We start from the raw sequence: 22,195 nt of genomic DNA, 5'->3' as shown, positions 1-22,195 counted from the left end.
TGCCAAAAATTCGTTTTTGATGTTGTGGATTTCATATTCTTCCGTACATTCATATGTAGGAGAAGTACGCAGCATTACTGTCGCTGTGACAATACCTGGCATTGTAGTCCTGAAGGGAATTGTCAGCCCTTCACAACAGCGCGACAGCCACCTATACTGCTTGAGAAGCGACTGGGAAACAGCGATCACAAAGCACGTTGCCTATCGGAATCTGTGAAGCGCTTGACACGGAAGCGAGGACACTGACGTCATTTCTGCACGAAATTACCGATGGCCTATTACTTCAACTTAGACGAGCTGTACTTTTGATTGGGGCGTTTCTGAAAACAGCGCTGATTTGCTAGGGTGCACCGGTTCATGTTAGCGTCGTTTATTTATATGCAGGTATCGTGAGGGAATCTCACAAATGCGATGTCAGGGAATCTTTCCGTTCGCCTGATCAAAACAATTCCAACACACAAAAACGATTCACAGTCAAACGATTTCTTCGTTGTGCGTTGCGCAGAATCTTATGAAATGTGATTTCAAACAGCAACTTTATTACGAGACATAACGGTGATTTCAACCTCTAATCATATGATAAAAAGTTGAAGTTCGACATTTCCTGTTTGCCTCTGTGTTGCTTTCGATGACTTTCGTTGCTTTGGCTGATGACTCTCTAAACCTGTCTCTGCGTCAGATTTTTACTAGTGCATTCATACCAAATTTCTGAGCAAACTCTACATGGCCGATTTGTAATATTAGTGCCTTCAAAGGTACCAGAAACGGACCGGTGGGCTTGGTGATCTCCCGAGTGAATTCGAGCATTTATCAGAAGCAGGCTACCCCAAAGCAGTCGTATGCGGCCCGCGTAGTTCCTCCATGGCTCAATGCGGCCCGCGGGCACGAATGAGCTCGGCGCCCTGGTGTACACTAAAAAAAAAAAAAAAAAGAAAGAAATGACGATCGGATATCGCCATGGTGATGGGAATAATGGGTAACGTTATCTTAGGCTATTGAGAGTACTTTGTCGAAGGTGAGGTAGAACGTCACCTCGAGTGTTTGCAAAAATCGCCGAGGGTGCACTATTTCACGCGCAAAGCATGCTGCTAAAACAAGCAGGCAGTTGCACAGAACGATGCATATGTGCGATCATTTGCTTAAAGGACGTATTGTCCAGGCAATGTATTGTCAAGTTTCTGCACAGGTACGACGCCATGATCGGCTTGAAGTCAAGAAAACATTGACACAACACGATTATATGCGCCAGGTCCCAGTTGTATTCGATGCGCTTAAGGGAGTTGAACATTGAGGCGTCTTACTTAGATGTCTTACTTAGATGACATTTACATTTTGTTCGTGAATGACGCTGACGGACAGCGCATGCGCAACGGCTCGGCCATGCATAATTTAAGCATGCTGTCGCATGCGTATGTATCGCATGAGACAAGTGTACGCATGAAGAAAAGAAAAAAAAATATTGCCTTGCGTCCGCTTCTTCTAAATAGACGGATATAACGTCGTTAGACAAAATATACGAGCTCACAGCCATTAAGGTACCCATCAAATTTCATACTGGTGGCAACCAAGCTTCCCCGTGGTGCTACGAGGAAAAATTGAGAAAAAACATTAAAATAAGCATACATTATATACATGCAAAACACATGACGGTCACAAATAAGGTAAAGATTAAAAGGGAAGCATCGGCGGACAGATCACATAGCAATAACAGTGCACTACAGCCATAAGAATTTTTGTATATCTTTTTACCGCCATAAGTACAATGTCAGAAAGAGTTAAAGAAATTGATACTAAGAAGAAGAGAGTGTTCGATTCCAAAACGCGAACCTCGGGGGAACGCAGTATCTGCAGCGTTGTCTTTTCTGTTTTTAAAGCAGATGTCCACCAGAAATGTTCTTCAGTCCCTTTGGCCGTGAAAGCACACCTTTATTTTGCAGATGTTATCAAACCCGTATTGGGGTGCCGGTTACACTCTTAAAAATGAACTTCACCTCATAGCACGCTCCTAGCCAACCACTATCTCGAATGATATCGTTATCTGCCCTGATTAGCTAAAAACGGGAGGCGTACGCCTTTTTTGTGACACTTATGCGGTTCATAATTGTCACAAAAAAGGCGTACGATATCATTTGCGATTATGGTTGGCTAGGAGCGTGCTATGCGGTGAAGTTCATTTTTAAGAGTGTATCACAGGAGAATATGCGCTGAACTCTGATAATTCCCCTTCCCTTTCGAGTTTCATTCCCCCTCACACTTGCACGTGCTCAAGCGCGCAGTCGGCTTTCCTACATGCGGAAGTGTCGTTAGGCTAAGTCCTCTTTAAGTGTGATGTCTCGCACTTTTTAGTCGCACTTTCATACCCTCGGGAACAAAATTGGCTCGCTACATAACCAAGACATTCACTTAGGTTTCAAACATCGTCCCCCTAATTGTGAAACTGCAGTGGAAAATTACCTAAAGCGGATAGCTTTTGATGTATAAGACTGTGAAATCACGATGGAGCGCGAAATCTTCTTCTGTCCCATTGAGTACAATGTGTAAGGTTTCAAACGCCGGGGGAACAAAAGCCTTTATAGATATACAGATCATTCTTTTTCGGCATAATTTCTTGAATATAGATCTAGCAGGATCCAGTGTGGAACCAGTGAAAAGTGTCGACGTTTTCCGCCAAAATAAAATTATACGTTTCTTATGCATTGCGTCTACGGGTGCAATGCAGGCGAAGCACGCTTTAAGTTTTTGTAAGCGAAAGGGGCATGTTTTTGTGCGGTAGCGAGTAGCGGTATTTCGTTAATTCGTTTTGGTAGCTGGTACAACACAGATTACGGGTCGTCTTAGGAAGTGTACCTATGAAAGATGATCTTGCTGCGGACCACAACCGACAGGGCGAACCATGCACGTAGCGAGAGGCGATCTCCAATAAACAGCTCTGTCGCTGTCGTTGATCTGATGCCACTGTAACTTGCATCATATCTGACAGTTTTTCTTTTCTTTTTTGTGAATTTTAGTGACAGTACAACGACCTCACAGACCGCTACATGAATGAAACAGGGTTTCGGGTTGTCGTAAACGTCACTTCCCTGCACGTTTGAAATCTTCGCACAAAAGATTTCACTAACATTCGCTGTCAATTAACTACCATTGAACTGTTTTGCCGGCGGTTCCTTTCCCTTGACGTAATTGTTTTTCGCCCTGCAGATTACCAAAGCAAACAGTGTCGAGGAAAAAGCAATTAATTACGTTTCAGCAATTTTCCAGAACAGCCCTCGGTCGCCGGCTGTGCTTTCGGGGTGTTGTCAATGGGTTTTCCCTAGACGCTTTGAGACAAATGTCGGCCCAGTTCCCTGCGAAGTCGCCCAGAAGGCATGCCCCCCCCCTCCCCCCACCAACATGCCGGCAGGCAGAGCGCTGGGAAACAGCACACCACCACCTTGGTCGCCATTTTGGTGGGTCCCTGCATGGGAATGTCTTTTGTACTGGTAAAGGTGTACTTGACAGTGTTTACGTCTGTTCAAATCCGGAACCGCGTGAGCACCACGAAAATTGTGGGACTTTTGCTCAATAAAATTCTGTGTGTAGCATCTGCACTATCATTAATGGCCACCTCTACGTCCTGCAACACCGTGTTCTTCTCCGACTTTCGATTCTTGCACGGCTGTGCTCTCACTCATGCTGACAAACATTTCTTCTTCACCTTTAGTACTGGTTGTCCTCGAAGGTGTTGTTTATTTATGCAATGTCCTCAGGCGCTTACCACGTTCGGCAACCACTTCAGTTTTTGTCCTCGTCACACCATATACAAATCACAAAGAGAGACAATAGAGGAGAAGCTGGAAGAGAGAGAAATGGGGGGGGGGGGGGGAAGCGGATGATTTGTTAGGAAGCGAAGAACTGTTCGACCATCCAAGTCCGGGAGCCGCCATGCTACATACGGTGAAGGCACTTCGGCGCCGCTGCGCCTCGACATTCCTGGTATCCAATCCAATCCAATCCAATCCAAGTACAGTTTTCCGTCTGGACTCCTTGTGTGAGGTGTCTTGTGTGCTTGGGTTTAGTGTTGGGATCCGGGTTATCCCGTCTGTTTTTCCCGTCCCAAAATCCGAGGATTCTTCCGAGAAAATCCTGTGATTTCGGGGCTCGTGGGGAATACTGCAAATCTACTGTCGGTGCAATTTTGAATAATTAGGAGTTGTTTAATTTCTAACACTGACTCGAATGATCTACAGTTCTTTGACGTCAGCTGCCTCAACCATCCTAATAGAATATTTCCTTTCTTGCGCGGTGCGGGTGAGCGCGTATCGACTGCTAACGGCTGTGGCACACGCACCAGAACTTCATGCATTGCTGCGCCCATTCGACGGGTTATGTCAAAAATGGTGACAGATTCTGTTGAAGACGCTGCAGCATCCCCAGCCACAATAAGCGGATGACAACGGCATGTAACAAAAAAAAAAAAATCTCTCTATAATCAAACTATAAAAAAAATCTGCAGGATAGAGCTAGGGTTCCTCTTTTTCGGTTTTAATCGAAAAACACCGAATACAGAGAGACATTCCAGGAACGATGACAGAGATATATTGCTACACATGCCCGACAAGTTGTTGATGCAGATCAGGAAACCATAGAGAAATACGATGGCTGTGAAAAATGGCCATTTGCTTTTTCGTTAGCGGTAAAACGCCACTGCAGCGAACGACGTCATGTTGAATGAGCGTCGTGCGGAAATTACATTGGGATTCCTATTCGCCGATAATTATCGTGTAAACCATGTACACGCCAGGAAAAACACCGAAAAACGTCGATTTCGTGAAAATCAATAAACACCGAAAAACATACGCCGAATCCGCCCAAAAATAAAACCCGAAAACGCGGAACCCTAGATATACTAGCTCAAGAATTCTTCCTTGCTTGCAGACCCCCACTTTTTCCTTTGATGTTCGCGCCGTTATCATAGTCAGGTCTCCCAACGTCGCCATTTTCCCATGTATTTGTTCCTATCCCGATGCGTGCAATGCCGGAGGCCGCCCTTAGATACCCCATTGTTACCAGACGTTGGCTTGCGTTGGATTGTAGCGCGCTAAAGATCCAGTTGAAGCACAATCCAAGCCAGGCCAAGTCACCGAAGGAGAAATGGACGACTGCGCCTGCGGCGCCTGGTACGACAGGTACGCTATGTGATGCACGCAGCCGTGCACTAGATCCTTCCGATCGCTCAACACGTTTAAAAACGGGACCAAAAAATGAAACACGACACAGAAAGTTGTTATACGCGTTTTATTTGGACATATAAAGACTAGATTCATTCGCAGAAACAACAAAAACATTTTGCCGCTAAACTTAGCGCGCTGAAGTGATCCGGAACGGCAACAGTGGGGGTATCTAGTGGCGGCCTTCTTCGTTGCACGCTTTTCCGAGGTGAGTTTGGGGGACCTGATCATAGTCCTTGCCGCGACAGTCTTCGTCAATCGCAATTTTGATTCCTCACTTAGTGTGGATCCGCATAGATACTAGTGGTCCCGCGAGCGCGCACACTTTGTGGGATTATAAATTGGCGGTTCCGAAGGACGTCCGTTCTCACTATAGGAGACAGACATTAGGAAGATCGACGTCCTTTTGTCGATGGCGGCCGCACACGTCGGCCACCCCTAAGGCCGGCCCTGGGCGCGACCAACATGAAATAAATGAAACAACGAAATAAATCGATGGGCGCGACACGTGACGACGGTAAGTAAAACTGAAACTTCTGATTTTAGGGAAAAAAATAAGAAAACCTTCGTTAGTTTTTTCAATATGAAGTGTCGCGTACAAAATGGAAGAAAATGAGTTATGACAGTCATTTTGATTGACATGTGTAGAAGTTGGGGCAAGATCTTTGGACAAATTTGAAAAAAAAGCATTAAATAAAGCATACATGCCCAATAAGAGTGAAATTTGGCACACCACTGTAGCTTTGTAAAAAAAACAAAAACAAAGAAACACTATCTTCGAATTATACGGCCAACATGTTAGGAGATAAGAGCAGAAGAATGTTGGAGCCCGTGCATTTTGATTTTTGAATGCCGTATATTGCAATCTGCTGCCCAGCAGCCGATACAAACATCTGCGTTCGTGCTTTCGGTGGTATCGGATTGCAACCAGCCTTGCGACATCTGAGGGATTTGAAACTCGCCGGTAATGCCAATTACGTCACCGGAAGAGGGGAAGCAGGGAAGGGTCGTCTAAACCGGAAGCTGGCAGTTGGTTTCGAATTCGATGTTTTTGGTGCTTTATGAAAAAAACACGAAAGAATTTTGCGAATCTTTTTTCGTGTTTCCTCATTGGAAGGCATCTCCAATAGGATATTACGTTAACTTCAGAATTCCGGATTCCTCGCGCACACCACCTTTAAGCAGCAGAGCTAAATATTCAGAGTTCAAATGGCCGCATCGTACTACCCTGATATCATTTATGACGTCGAAACCATATTTTCAGAGGGAAGCCTATAGACAGGGATTTAAATGTAATGGATCATCGCGTTCGCTAAAGGAAGGTTGACAACCGAAAATTAGCGTTCTAGCCGGCGTATAATCTGCCCAGTTGCTTGAATGAGTGAATGCAGTGCAGTTGACCCTGTCATGGTGCCTGCTGCTCTGAGCTCATTCATCACTCGGCAGGACATTCGCCTATGCTTCCGATAAAGGGAGGGGAGACCCGAGCTTCCTCTATGAAACAAATTTGTGTTCATTATTGGGAGCTTTGCAAGGGTTGGACATTCAGAGGTATTATGGCAGTGATGAGATGCCTCGATTAACATAACTCTCTCCTCCTGTGCTGCTTGAGCTGTGGTTGATGTTTAGTGATTACTGCTACGTTTACGCTTGTACAGGGTCATGCTTAGCGTATGTCGCTTCTAGCCGGAAGACGCTTGTATTATGATCTTGGTGTCGTTGTTGCAGTTCGTCGTTCCTATACCCTATTTGATAACGGTTTCTTTTTTAATAATTTTGACCGGCCTGTGCTTAGGAAGTCATCGTCTGTTACGCAATTGTGTATAGCTCCCGTGTGATTTTCTTGATGTGAGGCTGCACACGTCCTTAACAACTTTAATGAACTCTGGAATAACAAATCTAACCTGTGAAGGTCTATTCTGCGAAGACTTATTATGATGCAGGTATTTCAGCCATATTGGTGCGCTAATAGAGCATCCTCGTGTGATAACTACGTTACTCTTCTTTCATTTGTGCGACTTGTGGAGCAGTATACCCTTTGTTATCGTCATTTACAGTTCACCGAACAGTAGTGGACGCGGGAGCAGACGTCGCCGCCAGCGGGTACCGGAACCAGACGACGAAGACGGAGCGCAAACTTCCGATGAAGAAGTGGACGTGGCGTCACTCGATGCGGACGATACGGCATCGCAATCTCAACGGTCGCCGTCCGGAAAGAAGCGCAAACGACCCATTCTTTTTGACGAAAATGACGACGAAGAAACACCTGCTGCCCAAAAGTCCCCGGATGACAGCGAAGACGATGTGCTCCTGTCGTCTGCTTCAGCTGGCAACAAACGTCTGGAGCAGAATGAAAGGAAAACGGACGCCATCGCCAGTGGAAAGCCGTCCAAGAAGCGCCTTGTCGTTTTTGACGACAGCGATGATGATGAAGCTCTTTGCAGCATCTCCAATAGCGTTCAACGCAACGACGGTAAGGGACCAATTTGGATTGATAGCGACACGACGGCGTCTCTGGACCCGGCGGCAGCTGCGGGTGAGAGGACTACGAAGCGTTCCTTGGTGATCGAGGACAGCGATGAAGAGTCAGAGGTGGTAAAGATTTCCAATGGTAAGATACCTTGCTTGCGACAACTTTTGACAACAGTTGAGTGTAAGCTTTCGCGGATTAGGGAGTCGTCAAAAGCACATATTTGCAGCGGTCGTGGGATTACGGAAGGTGTTTATATTGTACATTTGAAACGTGTTTGTTGTTTTGTTTTTTTGTGCGCGCATGTTTTAAACGGTCACACGCTTTCTTAGCCCGGTTTCACCAACGCCGATTAACATTTGAACCGAGATCACCGGTCCCTTACTTAAATTTAACGCTCGATTCTGCTTCACTAAAGGAAGTTCTTGTCACTGAAGCATTCATCACGTCTCCAACTGAAGTTTTTAAACAAATAATTGAGTGTAAAGTTCAAGTTTTATCAATTCTTGATCTTGGTTCAAAGGTAACCAGCGTTGGTGAAACCGGCCCTTATTCACTTACGCGTTGATGTTAAAGTACAATTGTGTAGTATAAAGAGTGCAGCAAAAAGCTTACACGACTGGCCTTTATCAAGCAATCACGAGTACTAGGGGAAATTAATAATCAAGTGCACCGTATAGTTTATTTATGTCCGCTTTAAGAAGTTTTTCGCCATGCTTTCATTTATATTCTCCAGAAAATGCATTGCACCCTGCGCGCACGTAAGAGGCTCCTTTACGATGAGCAAACTTGTTAACTACGACTGAAACGGTAAAAAGACAAGTTTGGTGGCGAGCGTTCTCTGGAATTGCAACATAGGCAATCTGCGGAAGCGAATCTATCGAAAATTTTCAGGGCTCTCCGAGATTGAAAGTGGCCCGAGAGTAGATCGACCTATATCGACTCTTCGTCACCCCACCGCGAAATTAACGCTGCTTCTGAGGCTTCTTTTCTACCTTCAAGTAAAAGAAAGATGGTGTATTTGTGCTGAACATCGGACTATCTTTAAGTCGAGACGGGTCTATATATTATCTCGGTTTCGTTTTTAGCCGATTGCAGGTCGTGGTAGCGTCTCTCGAAAGAAAATGCTTCGCACTTCAGTTGCGCGATCGATGTTTTATTTTTGTTTTCATATAGTAGCTCTCTTTCGAGTCATTCACGCTGTCGCCCTGTCATCTTTTGTTCGTTTCGGGTGTTGCTGGGCGGCACCGAAATGAGACATTAGTGAGTTGTAGTTCATTAATGCATATCGTACGCTATCGCCTTTGCATATACGTAACCCTTATACATAAGACATACATATATATACGTAACCCTTATATAACCAACGCTATCTCTAGAGACAGCGCTGGTGGTTCTGCGCACGCACGAAACATAAAGCGAACTTCGCGCAGCGCGCAAAAATACCGCACTATCCCTTGAAAGCCTTTAGCTGGTTGTCAGTCTGCAAATACTCCATTTGCACGCTTGCCTAAATTAGCCATATACGGTAATAACGAAACAACGCGATTAACGATAAAACTGGCATTATATTAGTTCCTCTTTCGGTCACACGCATTCCCCATGGCATCCGCATGAAGAACTCGCAACTGTTGATTTTCGATGTCCCGAAAGGCCACGGGTATGTAAACAACGCAGTCCGCGAAGTCTTTCGGAGTGCGAGGCATCGGAAATCGACAGGGCAGTGACGTGTCTTTACCACAGACGTGCGCGGCCCATGGCGCATTGGCGCCATTTACGACCAAGCGCTATATGTAGGCTTCATTAGCCAGCCTAACGGTGAAGTGCACCCAAGATCGAAGGCTGATATGCAGAGCTGCTTGTGTTCGGTGGAGCCAAATGGAGAGTACTTGTGCGTTTCGGTCAATATAGCCGTTCCGAGTACAGCTGTCTACAGTTGCGAGGCTTTTGTAGTCTAACCAAGGCGCATAAGTGTAACGATTATGTATCACGCATACTTGGAAGTCAACACGCAAGGGCCATCTATGTACATGCCGTGAGACGTGTTTCACCGCAGCGCTGTATTGTGACGGAAGTAGCGGGACTAGGCGAGCTTTCATTTGGCGGTGGGCTCATAAAGAAACATTCCCATTACATCAGGAAAGGCCGCAAGGTGCACTGCGATGATAAAGCCCCTCGATAGAACCGCAGCACATTCGTGCTTTCGATCGTGACAAGCGATGCGCTCCGTCGTATGAAACCCTTAGGTCCACTAAAGACACTATGCTGTTTGCCCTCTGCGAGTGTCGAGCTCTTCAGATGCTTAAAGAACACTGCGAAGATTTTGACGTATCTGAATCGGAAGTAATTACGCGGTTCCTACGAGGTGCGGAGGAGACGTCGCCATTTTTAATTAAAAACTCCCGTAGTCCTTTAAATCCGTGGACTGTTGTTGAAGTCCCCCCCCGCCTGACATAATTTTCTGGCTCTCTCATCAAGTATGAATATCGTACGATCTTACGAGATGAGGTTTTGTAGCAGCAGTGACGGCTAATTATCTTCGCGTGCGAAGTTTACTACCGCTGCAGAGCGTTTATCTCGGCTTATTGATGTATTTCTCATTCTTATATGTACCTTGCCAGAAACGTAAATCTCGCATTCATTTTTTGTTTGTATTTTTTTTTCTTCAGGCACGAGCCAAAATCAAGAGGAAGCCGTAGATATGAAACCCAAGCGGCACAAGGCTACTGTGATCAGTAGCGATGAGGAAGAATAGGAAACTTGTGCTGCCCCCATAGTGCCTTCTTTCAGTGCGGATACATATTGTACGCACGTTGTGTTTTGTGTGGCTAGAAGCGACCATCGCATATGGGCTGGTAATGGACAATTCATCCTATCAGCTGTTTGTAATACGCAGTTTAATTGTTTTCTGTTCTTCTTGCACTTCGTTCTTGTAGTATATGCTTTTTTTACAGAACACGAAATAAAATATGAGAAGGGATTTCTTTGAAACAGTTCACAATGTTATTCCATGAGACGATGAGTATACAAAACTCTATACCAGGGGTGCCGAACTCATTCGGGTACGCGGGCCGCATTGAGCCATGGAGGGACTACGCAGGTTGCATACGACGGCTTTGGGTAGCCTGTTTCCTATATAGATGATACAGCGTAGAACTTAGAACGGCATATAGCGCATGTATTTGAGTTTCTTAGCATTGCTCAATCACTGGGTCAACAATCATTTTTATTTGCTGTGTCATGAGGAAACTTTGTACATCTTGATTTTAACTAATGGGTCAACATCGTGAGAAAGTGATTGCACAATTGCAGTCTTAAGGGCTGCGTTGAGGTGTTCGTTTGTTAGTTGTGAGCGTAACTTTGACTGATTCAGGTTCATCACAAAAAAACACTTGCTCGCAGAGGTATGTTGACACAGTTGTCTCGCGACCTAAAGCCACGAATTATTATTAGACGTATGTTCTACCGAACATGGACAGGTTTGTCCACGACAAGATACGTATCTTCAGATACTGTCGTCCAACGTAATAATAAAACGAAGCTGCACCAACTTAAACGAATTTGTACTTAGCAGTGCGTCGCACTGCAGGTCAATCTGTGCCATTGGTTAATCATCAGGAACATTGTCAACAACTGCGGAAAACGGCGAGCCAATAAGCTCCGTTCCAAGTCTCCTGCACTCGAAGAATCTTTGCTCGAATTTGCTCGGGAGATCACCAAGCCTGCGACTGAACCGGTCCGTTTCTGGTGACGTTGAAGATACCAGCATTTCAAATTGGCGTGTAGGGTTTGCTCAGAAATTTGATAGAAATGCAATAGTAATATTAATCAAGTAAAAATCAAACGCGCGGACAGGTTCGCAGAGTCATCAGCGAAGACGACGGAAGCAACACCCACAGACAGACGGGGAACATCGAACTTTCAACCTTCTATCATATGATTAAAAGTTGAAAGTTCGACGTTCGCAGGCTGTCTTTGGCGTTACTTTTGTCATCTTCGCTGTTATCATGTGGGTACCGGCCCCGCTGGCCTCTTAGTTGGAGAGTGATCGGCTGTTACAGGCCAGTGGCAACAGTTTTCTATCATCAACGCAAGATAAACTGCACGAGTACAGAGCCCAATGATAACGCCACGCCCGTTCATGATGCCCTTGGGTGGATTTTCTTTTCTTTCTTTCTTTTTTTTTCGTTCGGGAGCCGCGCAGGCCGCCACTTCGGCACTTCTCTAAGCCTTCCGGCATCAAACGGCTGACAGCCGTCCGAGAATCGCGTCATAGGTGCCGCGTCTGTCACTCGCATTAACTATTACGTCCAATATGCTGGGACAAAGCCCAAAGCAGTGGCTAGCCGCACGAAGAAATGGCAGCATAAATCATGGTGAACTTCGAACGACTTCACCAGGTAAAGTCGTCAGAATGTCTATTGCACTGCAAACGACGACATTGAGTATCTCTTCAGCCTGAAGGCGCACGTTAAGACAAAACATGCAATTGCGGTTGCTAAGCGCTGTAACTGCTGAAAACGCACGTAGTCCTACGTTGGATGTAAAAAGTGCTCTTCTCGCGTTATTCCTTGAGGCAGCAGAAATTTTGTTTCCATTGTTGTTACACGTTTTATAACCCATCGGTGTGGCGTCATACCCTTCCATCGCCCCCCCCCCCTCCTACGCCCCCCTCTATTCGCTGATTGAACCGACAGTTGTCGTGGGTGTACGCGACAATGACAGTGCCACAAAACCCTTGCCGTAATTGTTGCACTGTCTCTTACAATAAAGAAGAGACCCACCCTGCATGTGCCCTAAGCAGCTTTGAATGAGGGCTGTTCTTAATGGTTCTTTTAGGCCCCGAGCTTATTGCTTGCTACACGACTGGGCGTCAATTAGCATTCAATTTCCGAAGGGGAGATAAGAAGCTTGCTGCACTAATGACTCTCGACTTCTTAGCACTTTTATCTTGGCTTCCCCGATTTTCTTCCAGCGTATTCTCCGCGATTTTCTTTTAATGCGCCTCGTCAAGCAAGGCAAATGCGCTTGCGCGTTAAATCACGAACTGATTGGACACATTCAACTTTTAAGTGTGCATGAAAGTCTGAAAGGCGATAAAATGCTGAGTGGAAGTGATTCTGACAGGTGGGTTAGTCGCGCCGAACAGACTGAATTATTATTTTTTTTTGTTTTGTTTCGGGAGACACGATAAAGGCTGGCCAAATCAGAATTTCTCCTCTATTAAAAAACAAAATGAAAGAGAGAGTGCTTTGCTGTCAGGTTCATCATCGGCACTTGTGGCCTGTCGTGTGGAAGTCGGCGTTTATTCCCCTTTCTTTGCGTAAAACTGTGTTGTGTGTCAAAAGAAAATAGAAAGGACAGGTTGACGCATTCTGAAGCCACTGTCGCGAGCTCTCTCGCGCTCGTAGTGGCATGAAGAGCGACGTGAAAAGAATAAATAAAGTTGTGACGGAGATGGGCGTCAGCGGTGCGTTCATATTTTTATTTTTATTTTTTACGAAAAAATATTCCCGGGAACAGCACTGCAAAGGGTACTGCCCCGACGACACGCAATCAAAGACACGGTCCACCCGCGGGCAGACCGCGTTATCAAGGGGCTCTTCCCAAATCGTAAAAGGACCGGCTCCCCTTTGCTTCCATCCAGCGCGTACGCGGATTTGAAGGGAGACCAGAGCATCTTTTAACCCAGGAGTCTGAAACACGCGGCCCGCACTGACCTATTCTCTGTGGCCTAAGGGCCCTTGACCACCTTCATTTACGTCGGCTTCTCGGTGAAGTGTGGTATTGCACACCCGTGTTCGTGCTGCAATGTCTGGTAGGAAAAGGGACGCAGCATGGAAGTTTTTCGACGAAGGCGCTGCGCCGTTAGTCAAGCACGGTATGCGCGCCGTGTGTAGGGCATGAGGCAAAGAAATGCAGGGCCGTGTTGTCAGTATCAAGAAACATCTTTCAAAGTGCCACACAGAACTTGACGTCAGCACGCTCGAACGTGACTAATGTGTTTCATCGGGTAAGCAGTATTGTGCTGTGGGGCAGGGCAAACAGGGACTAGCAAATGTTTACCCCAGCTGTACTGTTCCAGGGTCTGCAGAAGGAGTGTCTGCCATGACAGAACATAAAAAAAGGGGAGGTGATTATTCCTGATTTAAATGGCGCAACCCTGCAGGTCCCCCTCACCAGCGAACGATTAGGACGCGGATTTGAAGGGAAACCTGCTCTGGGTACCGGGGTGCCTTGTGATCGTAAGAGTCAGCACACCGACCCCTCCTGTGGCTCCAACAACGTAGATCATGTGCTAGACCAGACACCTTTCGAAAACAGTCTTTGAAGTAAAATCCTATGCATCTTTTACATCGTTGCAAGGCCAACAGAAAGGCCTGTTCCGACATATAGCAGCGCGCCAATATAGCGCTACAAACCAGCGCTCACTGTTATCGGATGGTTCACACTTGCAAAGCTAGCGCTATCATCTAGCGGAAGTTCGGTGGTCGTTTCCGGTTTCTCCCATCATGGGACCTCCGGAGTTCGACAGCTTGCGTAAGAACAAGTTCGATCAACTGACTAAACGAAAAATTACCAGACATTTTAGATGACAGACTGGCCGGTTCCAGTGCGGTCGCCGCGCCGTGAAATGCGGAAGCAAAACAACTCCACGACTTCCGCGACGTCATCGCTGAAGGGCCTCCTCATTGGCGAACACGAATGTAGTGCTAATATTAGCGCCGAAAAAGTTGACACCTCCGGCAAGCTCAACTCCGGCAAGCGCTAATGTTTAGCGATTTGGAGCATTGCGAGGAAGAAAATATTGCGCTATTTTCTAGCGCTATATAGCAAATCGCTATATGTCGGAACAGGCTTTAAGGCGGGGTGATCGGGGTATATAAAGACGAGCAGAAAAGAGCGGCAAGAGAGTAAAAGTCATATTTCTTGCACTCCATTTACTCCTTTCTTCCTTACGGTGCATATGCTTTAGCGTCAAAGATATTCGAGGCATCCATGTCCCTCTTGGGAAAGGGTACCGTGCAGCGCCTTGGGTTTGGGAACATGCATGAGGCGATTTGTTGTCCTGAAGGGTATGCGTGTAAACCGTTGAGACCCCTATCATGCAGGATAGAAGACCCGTGCGGAAACCCGCAGCGAGAGACGGCACGTAAAATGTTAATTATTCTTTGTGAGGTTAAAGCAGTGATAAGGAGGAACACGACAAGTAAATTCTTCCGTTTCTGTAGAACATTCGTTCGGATCTGTGGAGCGCCTATTTGGTATTGGGGGTAATGTGCTTGAATTTGTTTTTAAAGTTAAAAGTGGGACAGGCTATCGGATAGTAATTTTGAAAAGAAGTTGTGTCTGCGAGCTAATGAAGCTCTTTGGTAAGGCTATTTTGAATTTCACGGTATCGTATTTCTTTGATAACGAATTGCAACTGTGACGTCAAAGTATTTGAAAGCAATGAGTTACTTTTAAGAGTATCTAAAACTCTATCTTAAATACTTTTCAAGATTGGGTATTTAGTACTATACTCAGTTACTTTTTTGCCCGGTAATCAGTAAATTAACTTAAATACTTTCTGTTAATATCTTGTACAAGCCTGTTTTGAGCGAGGTTGAAATAAAACGCAATTGTTAGTCCATTATTGCACACTAAGGTGTAACTGATTTCGGTTGAACTGGGTAACGGGCGGGCCTGGTGTTTCAATGGCAGCGGGGGCAGCGCCAGGCTTGGGTCCCGTTTTAAGGGCGCGGGCCGAAAACCGAAAACTTTCCTTCCGCCTCAGTACCTACTCCCTATTTCAGGTATGGACACAAAATCATTAGTGCATTGCCATTCGCATGTTGCCTGACTTTGTGACGTGCTCCACTGTACTGAAACCAACGCGAAGGAAGCGTGTAGTTTATTGCTCCGACACTGAAGGGGCGATAGTGCAATTCAAACTGCCTTCACTACAAGCTGTGCCTCGGAAAGAGGAGGCACTTAAGCACTTGGAAAAGGGTCACGAGAGGCTGCCTACTCCAAAAGGACATGCCTAATTAGGGTTCGACTGGAAGGGCATCCCGTGAAAGTGCAGGGTTGCCCTTTCGGTAGGGAACACAGTTGACGCTGTGCAGTGTTATGTACGGAGTACCTCGCCACTATGTGGTGAATTGGGTGGATGACACTCCTACGGCTCTTCCGATTGTAAGTATTTCTCTGTTGCTGGGGTGATTGGGTATATTCTGCTTTATAGGAATGTTTGAGTGAGACACGTCACCATTATCATTGGGGAAATACAAAAAACGGCGCGTATTGCCGTTAGTCGGTCATTTGGTAGTATCGCTTGGCTTTCATCGGCAGGGATGGGACTCGTCAAGCACCAATAGACGAGTTCAGAAAATCCCAGAGTGCTTAGCCCCGCTGTGAACTGTGGGAGTTTACTAATACGAAAGAAACGGGTGGCATCCAAACTGTTTCGATTTCTCCCCTACCGGTCCATTGCCCACGACGTGTCAATGTCAGCGAAAGCGAAATGTGAAGGATTATCCTTCGTTCCCCCGCTCAGCAAGCGCCCAGGATGCAACGCGTGCGCAAAGAGCACTGGGATTTTCTGAAGTCGTCTATTGCGAGGTTTAGTGCATCGGAAGAATTGTACGAAAACGATACGATAAAAGAAGTTATCAAATCCAAGCTAAGCAATGTTTTGTCATTGGCTCCAAAGAAAGAGGGTGATTCGCTTTTCATGTTTCCGGAACTGTTAACGTGAACTCCTTCCGATGTACTAAAACTAAAAGCTATAAAACCCCGGTGCAGGGGACACAGAGAGACAAAATAGATGAAGCACTGATTGACAAACAACTTTCATGGCAGAGACACAGCTTAAATACACCGACTGCACACACCCGACCCCCAGTGGCAGCCAAGGCCATCATGCTGTAATCACAAAGTTATCACGCAAACAAGAGCACCAAGTAAACGCCTCCCAGGAACCAGAATTCGAAGGATGTACCACCAAACAGCCCGGTTTTTATCGCCTTTTGTACTAAAACTCCCAATGTACGGCTTTTTTCCTCCGTTTACTGTTGTAAACCGAATAAATAAATGAAATGAAATTTACGGGTAAGTCGTAACATCTCGTTATCGTGCACAGGAGATGTTTTTCTCTTGTCTTTATAGGTATATATTCTTTCCACGCGAAAAAAGAAAAAAAGAAATGCATCACTTTCTTTGGGCCGAGTACCGGTGTGACGACCGCGGCCTCCGGAGAGGTAGTCGCACAAAATCGGGTTCGCTTTTGAGTGAGACGAAGAGTCCAGACGAGAGGTACAGGGTTGACAACAATTTATTTCTACAAACACTGTCTAGCCTTACGGTACTACCTAACCTTATGTTGGGAACTGCGTGCGTTTGGACTTACATCCAGCGGGCGACGTCCCACGATGGTGATCGTAGAGTGGCTCTTGAACTGTGTCGGGGCCGTTCCGCACGCTGCTTTCACTGAGGTGGGTCCGCTGCCGGTGGTACGCTGATTCAGGTACACTGTCTGGTCGGGCTCGGGAGGTTCAGGATGCGGGAGCTGCCGGTCGGTCTCCGAGGCTGGGCTGCAGGGTGAGGCTTGGTCACCGCTGTCCGTCTCCCCTGTCGCAGAACCGTCGACTTTCACTCCTCCAGACGCTCTCCCTTATCCAGGTCACGCGCCGCTTTTAAAGGATGCGTCCCTTTTTCCCTACGTGAGAAGCGACGACGCTCCCACGCAGTCCTCTCTATTCACGGTGTCTCCGTTCCACTTTCCAAGGCCAGCTGCCCTCGATTTCAGCCCTTTCGCTTTTCTGTCCAGAGGGGGATTACTTTGGGCTTTGTTTCCCAACTGGACGAAATCCGGTGGCGACCTTCAACGTGCCTCTTTGTGACCGTCGCTCTTCCTGGAATTGCTGCTTCGTAGCCGCGGGCCATCGCCGTGCCAGAAAGCCACGCAAACAGCCCCAACAAAGGCCAAGCAGAACCACAAAGCTATAGATTTTAGCGGGGGAATATTACGCACACGTGTCCACATTGAACATGACATTCGCCAACCATTTTTTTTTTTGTTTTTGCTTTAACAAAGAAAAAAACAAAACCTATTCTATCTTACAATCATGTTCTGTTCAACGAAGTCCGGGTCCAGCGGAGGTTTTGTCGCTGCTAGACAAAAGTTTCGTTCAGTAGTTCTCTTTCACAATAACACGTCACTTCGATGAGGTCCGTCGTAATTCTATATACACATCACAAACTTTCAGTCCAAACGCACGTAAGTATGTACAATGCCAAAACGGCCTCAATATGCTAGCTGTTTGTAGAAACAGGTACCATCCCATAACGAAGTCTATGTACAGAATCAACGCTATAACATCTCTCTTTTTACATCACGTGGAATCCATAATACGCCAGGCCGATTTACCTGGGGGTATTAGATTTTGTCCCATTCTCTGGGTACGAGAATTTCCACACGTCGCCGTCAACCTTAATCCCTCTGCTTCTCAGCGGATATCGAGACGAGACACCCTCAATCGGTTCTGATGACGAAGATTCAATAACTTCGCAGTTATTAGCTACTTCCTCAGGTATGTCATTGCTAGCGGTCGGTATAGCCGCTATCTCTGAAGCAGCCGCTGTGCTTGTGCTCGCGCAGCTCATGTGGCATGATCGAAGGCGCTCAGCCTCCTCCCACGCGACAAAGTCTGAAGCTGATCGACTTCTCCGCTGAGAATCAGTAACTACTCGCGACAACGACACTGGTGGATTTGGCATGACGTTGCTCTGGCTGCGGATGTCGGAGCCACTGCAAACAGGATACGGGTCTTCCTGCTGACCAATTTTTAACCTGTTTGCGTGCACTACTTGCATGCTACCGTTGCAGAGCTCGCGTATTCGGAAGGTGACGGGTGACAAGGCTTCCACAACTCGGTATGGTCCCTTCCAACGAGGTTGTAGCTTTCGCGAAAGGCCGGGTGTTGCACTTGCTACTTGTAGGTACACACGATCTCCTACTTTGAATGCGCAACTGGAAGCCTTTCTGTCGAACGTTTTCTTTTGTGTCTTAGCGGATTTTGCGAGGGCTTCTTTGGCAATCTCATGAGACTTCTGCATACGAAGCGCTAGCTCAGTCCTATAGTCATCCAGAACTCCATAATGGGAGACTGGGGGAGATGCTAACAATTCGTGGGGTAAATCAGGGTCTCGGCCATACAACAGGAAAAAGGGGGTCTCGTTCGTGGTTTCGTGAACCGCGGTGTTGTACGCAAAAATGGCGTACGGGAGCCATAGATCCCAATCACGTTGGTCATGCGATACCATTTGAGTTAAAAGCCCCTTAATCGTTTGATTGAGACGTTCAACAGCACCGTTCGTTTCTGGATGGTATGCAGTTGTTTGTAGCTTCTCAATTTTAAGTAAACGGTACACCTCATTGAGTAATTTGGACGTGAAATTGGTTCCTTGATCTGTCAAAAGCTGTCGCGGGGTGCCATGCCTCATAACGATATTCTCTACGAATATCCTAGCTACTGTAGGTGCCTTCTGGTCCCTCATTGGGTAAGCCTCTGCGAACCTCGTCAGATGGTCAACGAAGACCAAAATGTACCGGTTCCCTTCAGTGGTCACGGGTAGTGGTCCCACAATATCCATTCCACTTCTTTCAAATGGCTTACTGACCTCCCCAAAGATCTGAAGGGGAGCCTTTTTTCGATTCTTCGGTGTTTTCCTGAGTTGACACTCCTGGCAAGTAGAACAATAATTTCCAATGTCTTTTCTCATACCCGCCCACCAATATCTCCGCTCGATTCTTTGGCGCGTTTTCTTTGTTCCAAAGTGCCCTGAATATGGTGCACTGTGAAAAGCCTTTAGTACGTCTGGCACCATAGCGCTGGGGACCACTATCTGGCATTCATCTCTCTTCCGATAGAACGTCCCGTTTTGCCTCCCTTTTCTATGTAGCAAACCGCTGTCATCAATCAAGTAATTTTCGGACAGGGAAGGGTCGCGCTCAAGTTCACGAATGATGTCGTTAAGACTGGTATCCTTCCTTTGTTCCTCCTTGACCCTAAATGATTCAATCACAGGTACATAATCGTTCACTAAATTCACATTAGCCGTATGGGCACGACTTAGGGCATCAGCGTTACAGTGCAATTTTCCTGACTTATGTTCTATTTCAAAATCGTACTCCTGCATTTGTAGATTCCACCTTGCCAACCGCGAGTTTGGATCACGAATATTCATTAACCAGTTCAATGGCCGACAATCTGTAACTATTTTGAACTTTCTCCCGTACAGATAACACCTGAAATGTTTCACTCCCCAAATCGCAGCCAAACACTCTTTTTCAGTGGCGCTGTAGTTCTGCTCTGCTTTATTTAGCTGGCGACTCGCGAATGCTACTGGGTGTTCCATATTGCCGTGTCGCTGAGAGAGCACTGCTCCTAACGCATACTGAGAAGCATCTGTTGCAAGAATGAACGGCTTCGTAAAGTCTGGATATTTTAGCAATGGTGCAAGAACGAGTCGTTCCTTTAGATCCTCAAATGCAGATTGAGCCTCTTTGCTCCACTCGAATTTCGTGTTTTTCGATGTAAGCCGAGTGAGCGGCTTAGCAATTTTAGCAAAGTTTTCAATGTGCCTACGGTAATATCCAATCAGGCCCAAAAATTCTCTCACTTCCCTAATACTCTGGGGCACCGGAAACTCGTTTACTGCTTTCTCTTTCTCGGGATCTGGGCGTACGCCGTCGGCGGAAACGACGTGTCCCAGATATTTAACCTCCGCTTTTAGGAACTGGCACTTCTTTGGCTTCAGTTTTAGACCGGCACCCGATAGCCGTCGCAATACCCGCTCGACGTCTTCTAAGTGCTGTTCGAAAGTAGGACTGTAGATAATAATGTCATCCATGTACACATGGCAAAGTTGGCCAATTAACCCATCCAATACGACATCGGCTGTCCGCTGCCATACGGATGGGCTGTTCACCAGGCCCATAGGCATGCGAGTCCATTGGTAGTGTCCACTCGTGGTATTGAACGCCGTCTTTTCTTTATCGCGTGGATCCATTTCGATTTGCCAGAACCCCGATGCCATATCCACTACCGAGAAATACTTAGCTGCTCCGAGCTGCGATAAGGTTTCCTGTATATTCGGCAGTGGATAGGGATCTATTTTGGTCGCGCTGTTTAACTTACGGTAATCAACAACAAATCGAAATGATCCGTCAGGCTTTTCAACTAAAAGAGCAGGCGCTCCCCATGGCGACTTTGAATTCTCTATGATGCCGTTCTTCAACATCTCGTTCACTTGTTTGTCCATTTCTCCACGCTGGGAATATGGAATTCTATAAGCTCGTTGGTATATTGGGGAGGCGCTACTGGTATCTATCCTATGCTTGATGGTATCGCATTTTCCCAAGTCGAGGCCGTGCTTTGCAAAGGCTGAGCTATGTTTTCGGATCAGTTCACGCAGGCGCACTAGTTCCTGGCCGGAAATGTGGGACATTGAGAACAAGGAATCTATCGTTTCATCTGTCATACACGGTGGACTTTCTCCCACCGTCCTGACCTCCGCAGCTATGTCATCTCGCGCCTTCGTGAAGGTAGCCACGTTCTTGTTCCGAGGTAACGTTAACTCTTGTAACGTGAAGTTTGCAAAGCAGACGGGCACACGGGAATTTGCAGAAACCCTGACCAAAACATCAACACCGTGGAGGCCGTGCACACTAAGATTTGATGTTTCGATTACACCCATGTCTCCTTCCTTAACTGGCGTTGTTAATTTAGCCCAGCAAACTGCTTGCGACAAGGGCGGAATCTTGCACATCGCATCCAGCCGCACGGTCGCGATAACGGTTTCCTCTCCAGCTTCATTTTGCGACTCAGTGACTTGACGATTACTCCAATTTAGGATCGGGATATCCTCATTGTCTGCCCTGAGAATACCCTTTGTCGTCAGAACATCTATATTCTTGCTCGAAAGGATATCCTGACCTAGAATTCCGTCGACGGGGAGGTACTGATTATCCGCAACGACGTAGAAAGGGTGTCGAAATCTAAATGACCCCAACGAAACAGTCATCACAAAACACCCTCTTACATCTATGTCATGCCCCGTCACGCCAACAAATTTGTGATACTTTGGCTTTCCCGACTGCAGGGTAATGTTGCCCTCAGCATCTTTCATTTGGCCTAGTGCACTTTCTCGCAACAAACTGACTCTAGATCCTGTGTCCACTAAAAGTTTAAAGCAGTGTCCCTCAATTTTCGCAGGTACAACAGGGCTACTCTCTGTCGAATAACGGATAATGGCAATACCACTGTCTCCCGGCATGGCCTCTTTTTGGGTCCTCCGCCTACGGCGTCTCTTTCGATGCTTCCCTTTTTGCCTTCCCACTTGTTCCTCCCCCTCTCGCAAAGCGCCCGAGGGGGGCTTTACGCGTTTTTTGGAAACACGTTTGCTCCTGTATTCTCGGTTTCTTCACGAACCACACAGTTCCGAGCTATATGGCCGACCCGCCCACACCTGA

General features: G+C 46.6%; 1 protein-coding gene across 2 annotated transcripts in view; it reads left to right on the top strand.

Annotated features, from left to right (window-relative positions):
* Positions 1-10,657, top strand: part of LOC135386012 (protein timeless homolog) — a 301,575-nt gene extending 290,918 nt beyond the window's left edge. The window contains exons 27-28 of one of the 2 annotated variants that reach the window (XM_064615702.1): positions 7,265-7,818; positions 10,347-10,657. In XM_064615702.1, the coding sequence (XP_064471772.1) occupies positions 7,265-7,818; positions 10,347-10,432 (640 nt within the window). In that variant the 3' untranslated portion in view covers positions 10,433-10,657. The remainder of the gene's footprint in view (positions 1-7,264; positions 7,819-10,346) is intronic. The other variant, XM_064615703.1, reaches the window with a different exon arrangement.
* Positions 10,658-22,195: the final 11,538 nt, after the last annotated feature.

The sequence above is a fragment of the Ornithodoros turicata genome, chromosome 2, assembly GCF_037126465.1.
Source record: "Ornithodoros turicata isolate Travis chromosome 2, ASM3712646v1, whole genome shotgun sequence".
Classification (NCBI taxonomy): domain Eukaryota; kingdom Metazoa; phylum Arthropoda; class Arachnida; order Ixodida; family Argasidae; genus Ornithodoros; species Ornithodoros turicata.
Note: the sequence above shows the minus strand (reverse complement) of the source record. Positions and strands in the feature narration are given on the sequence as shown.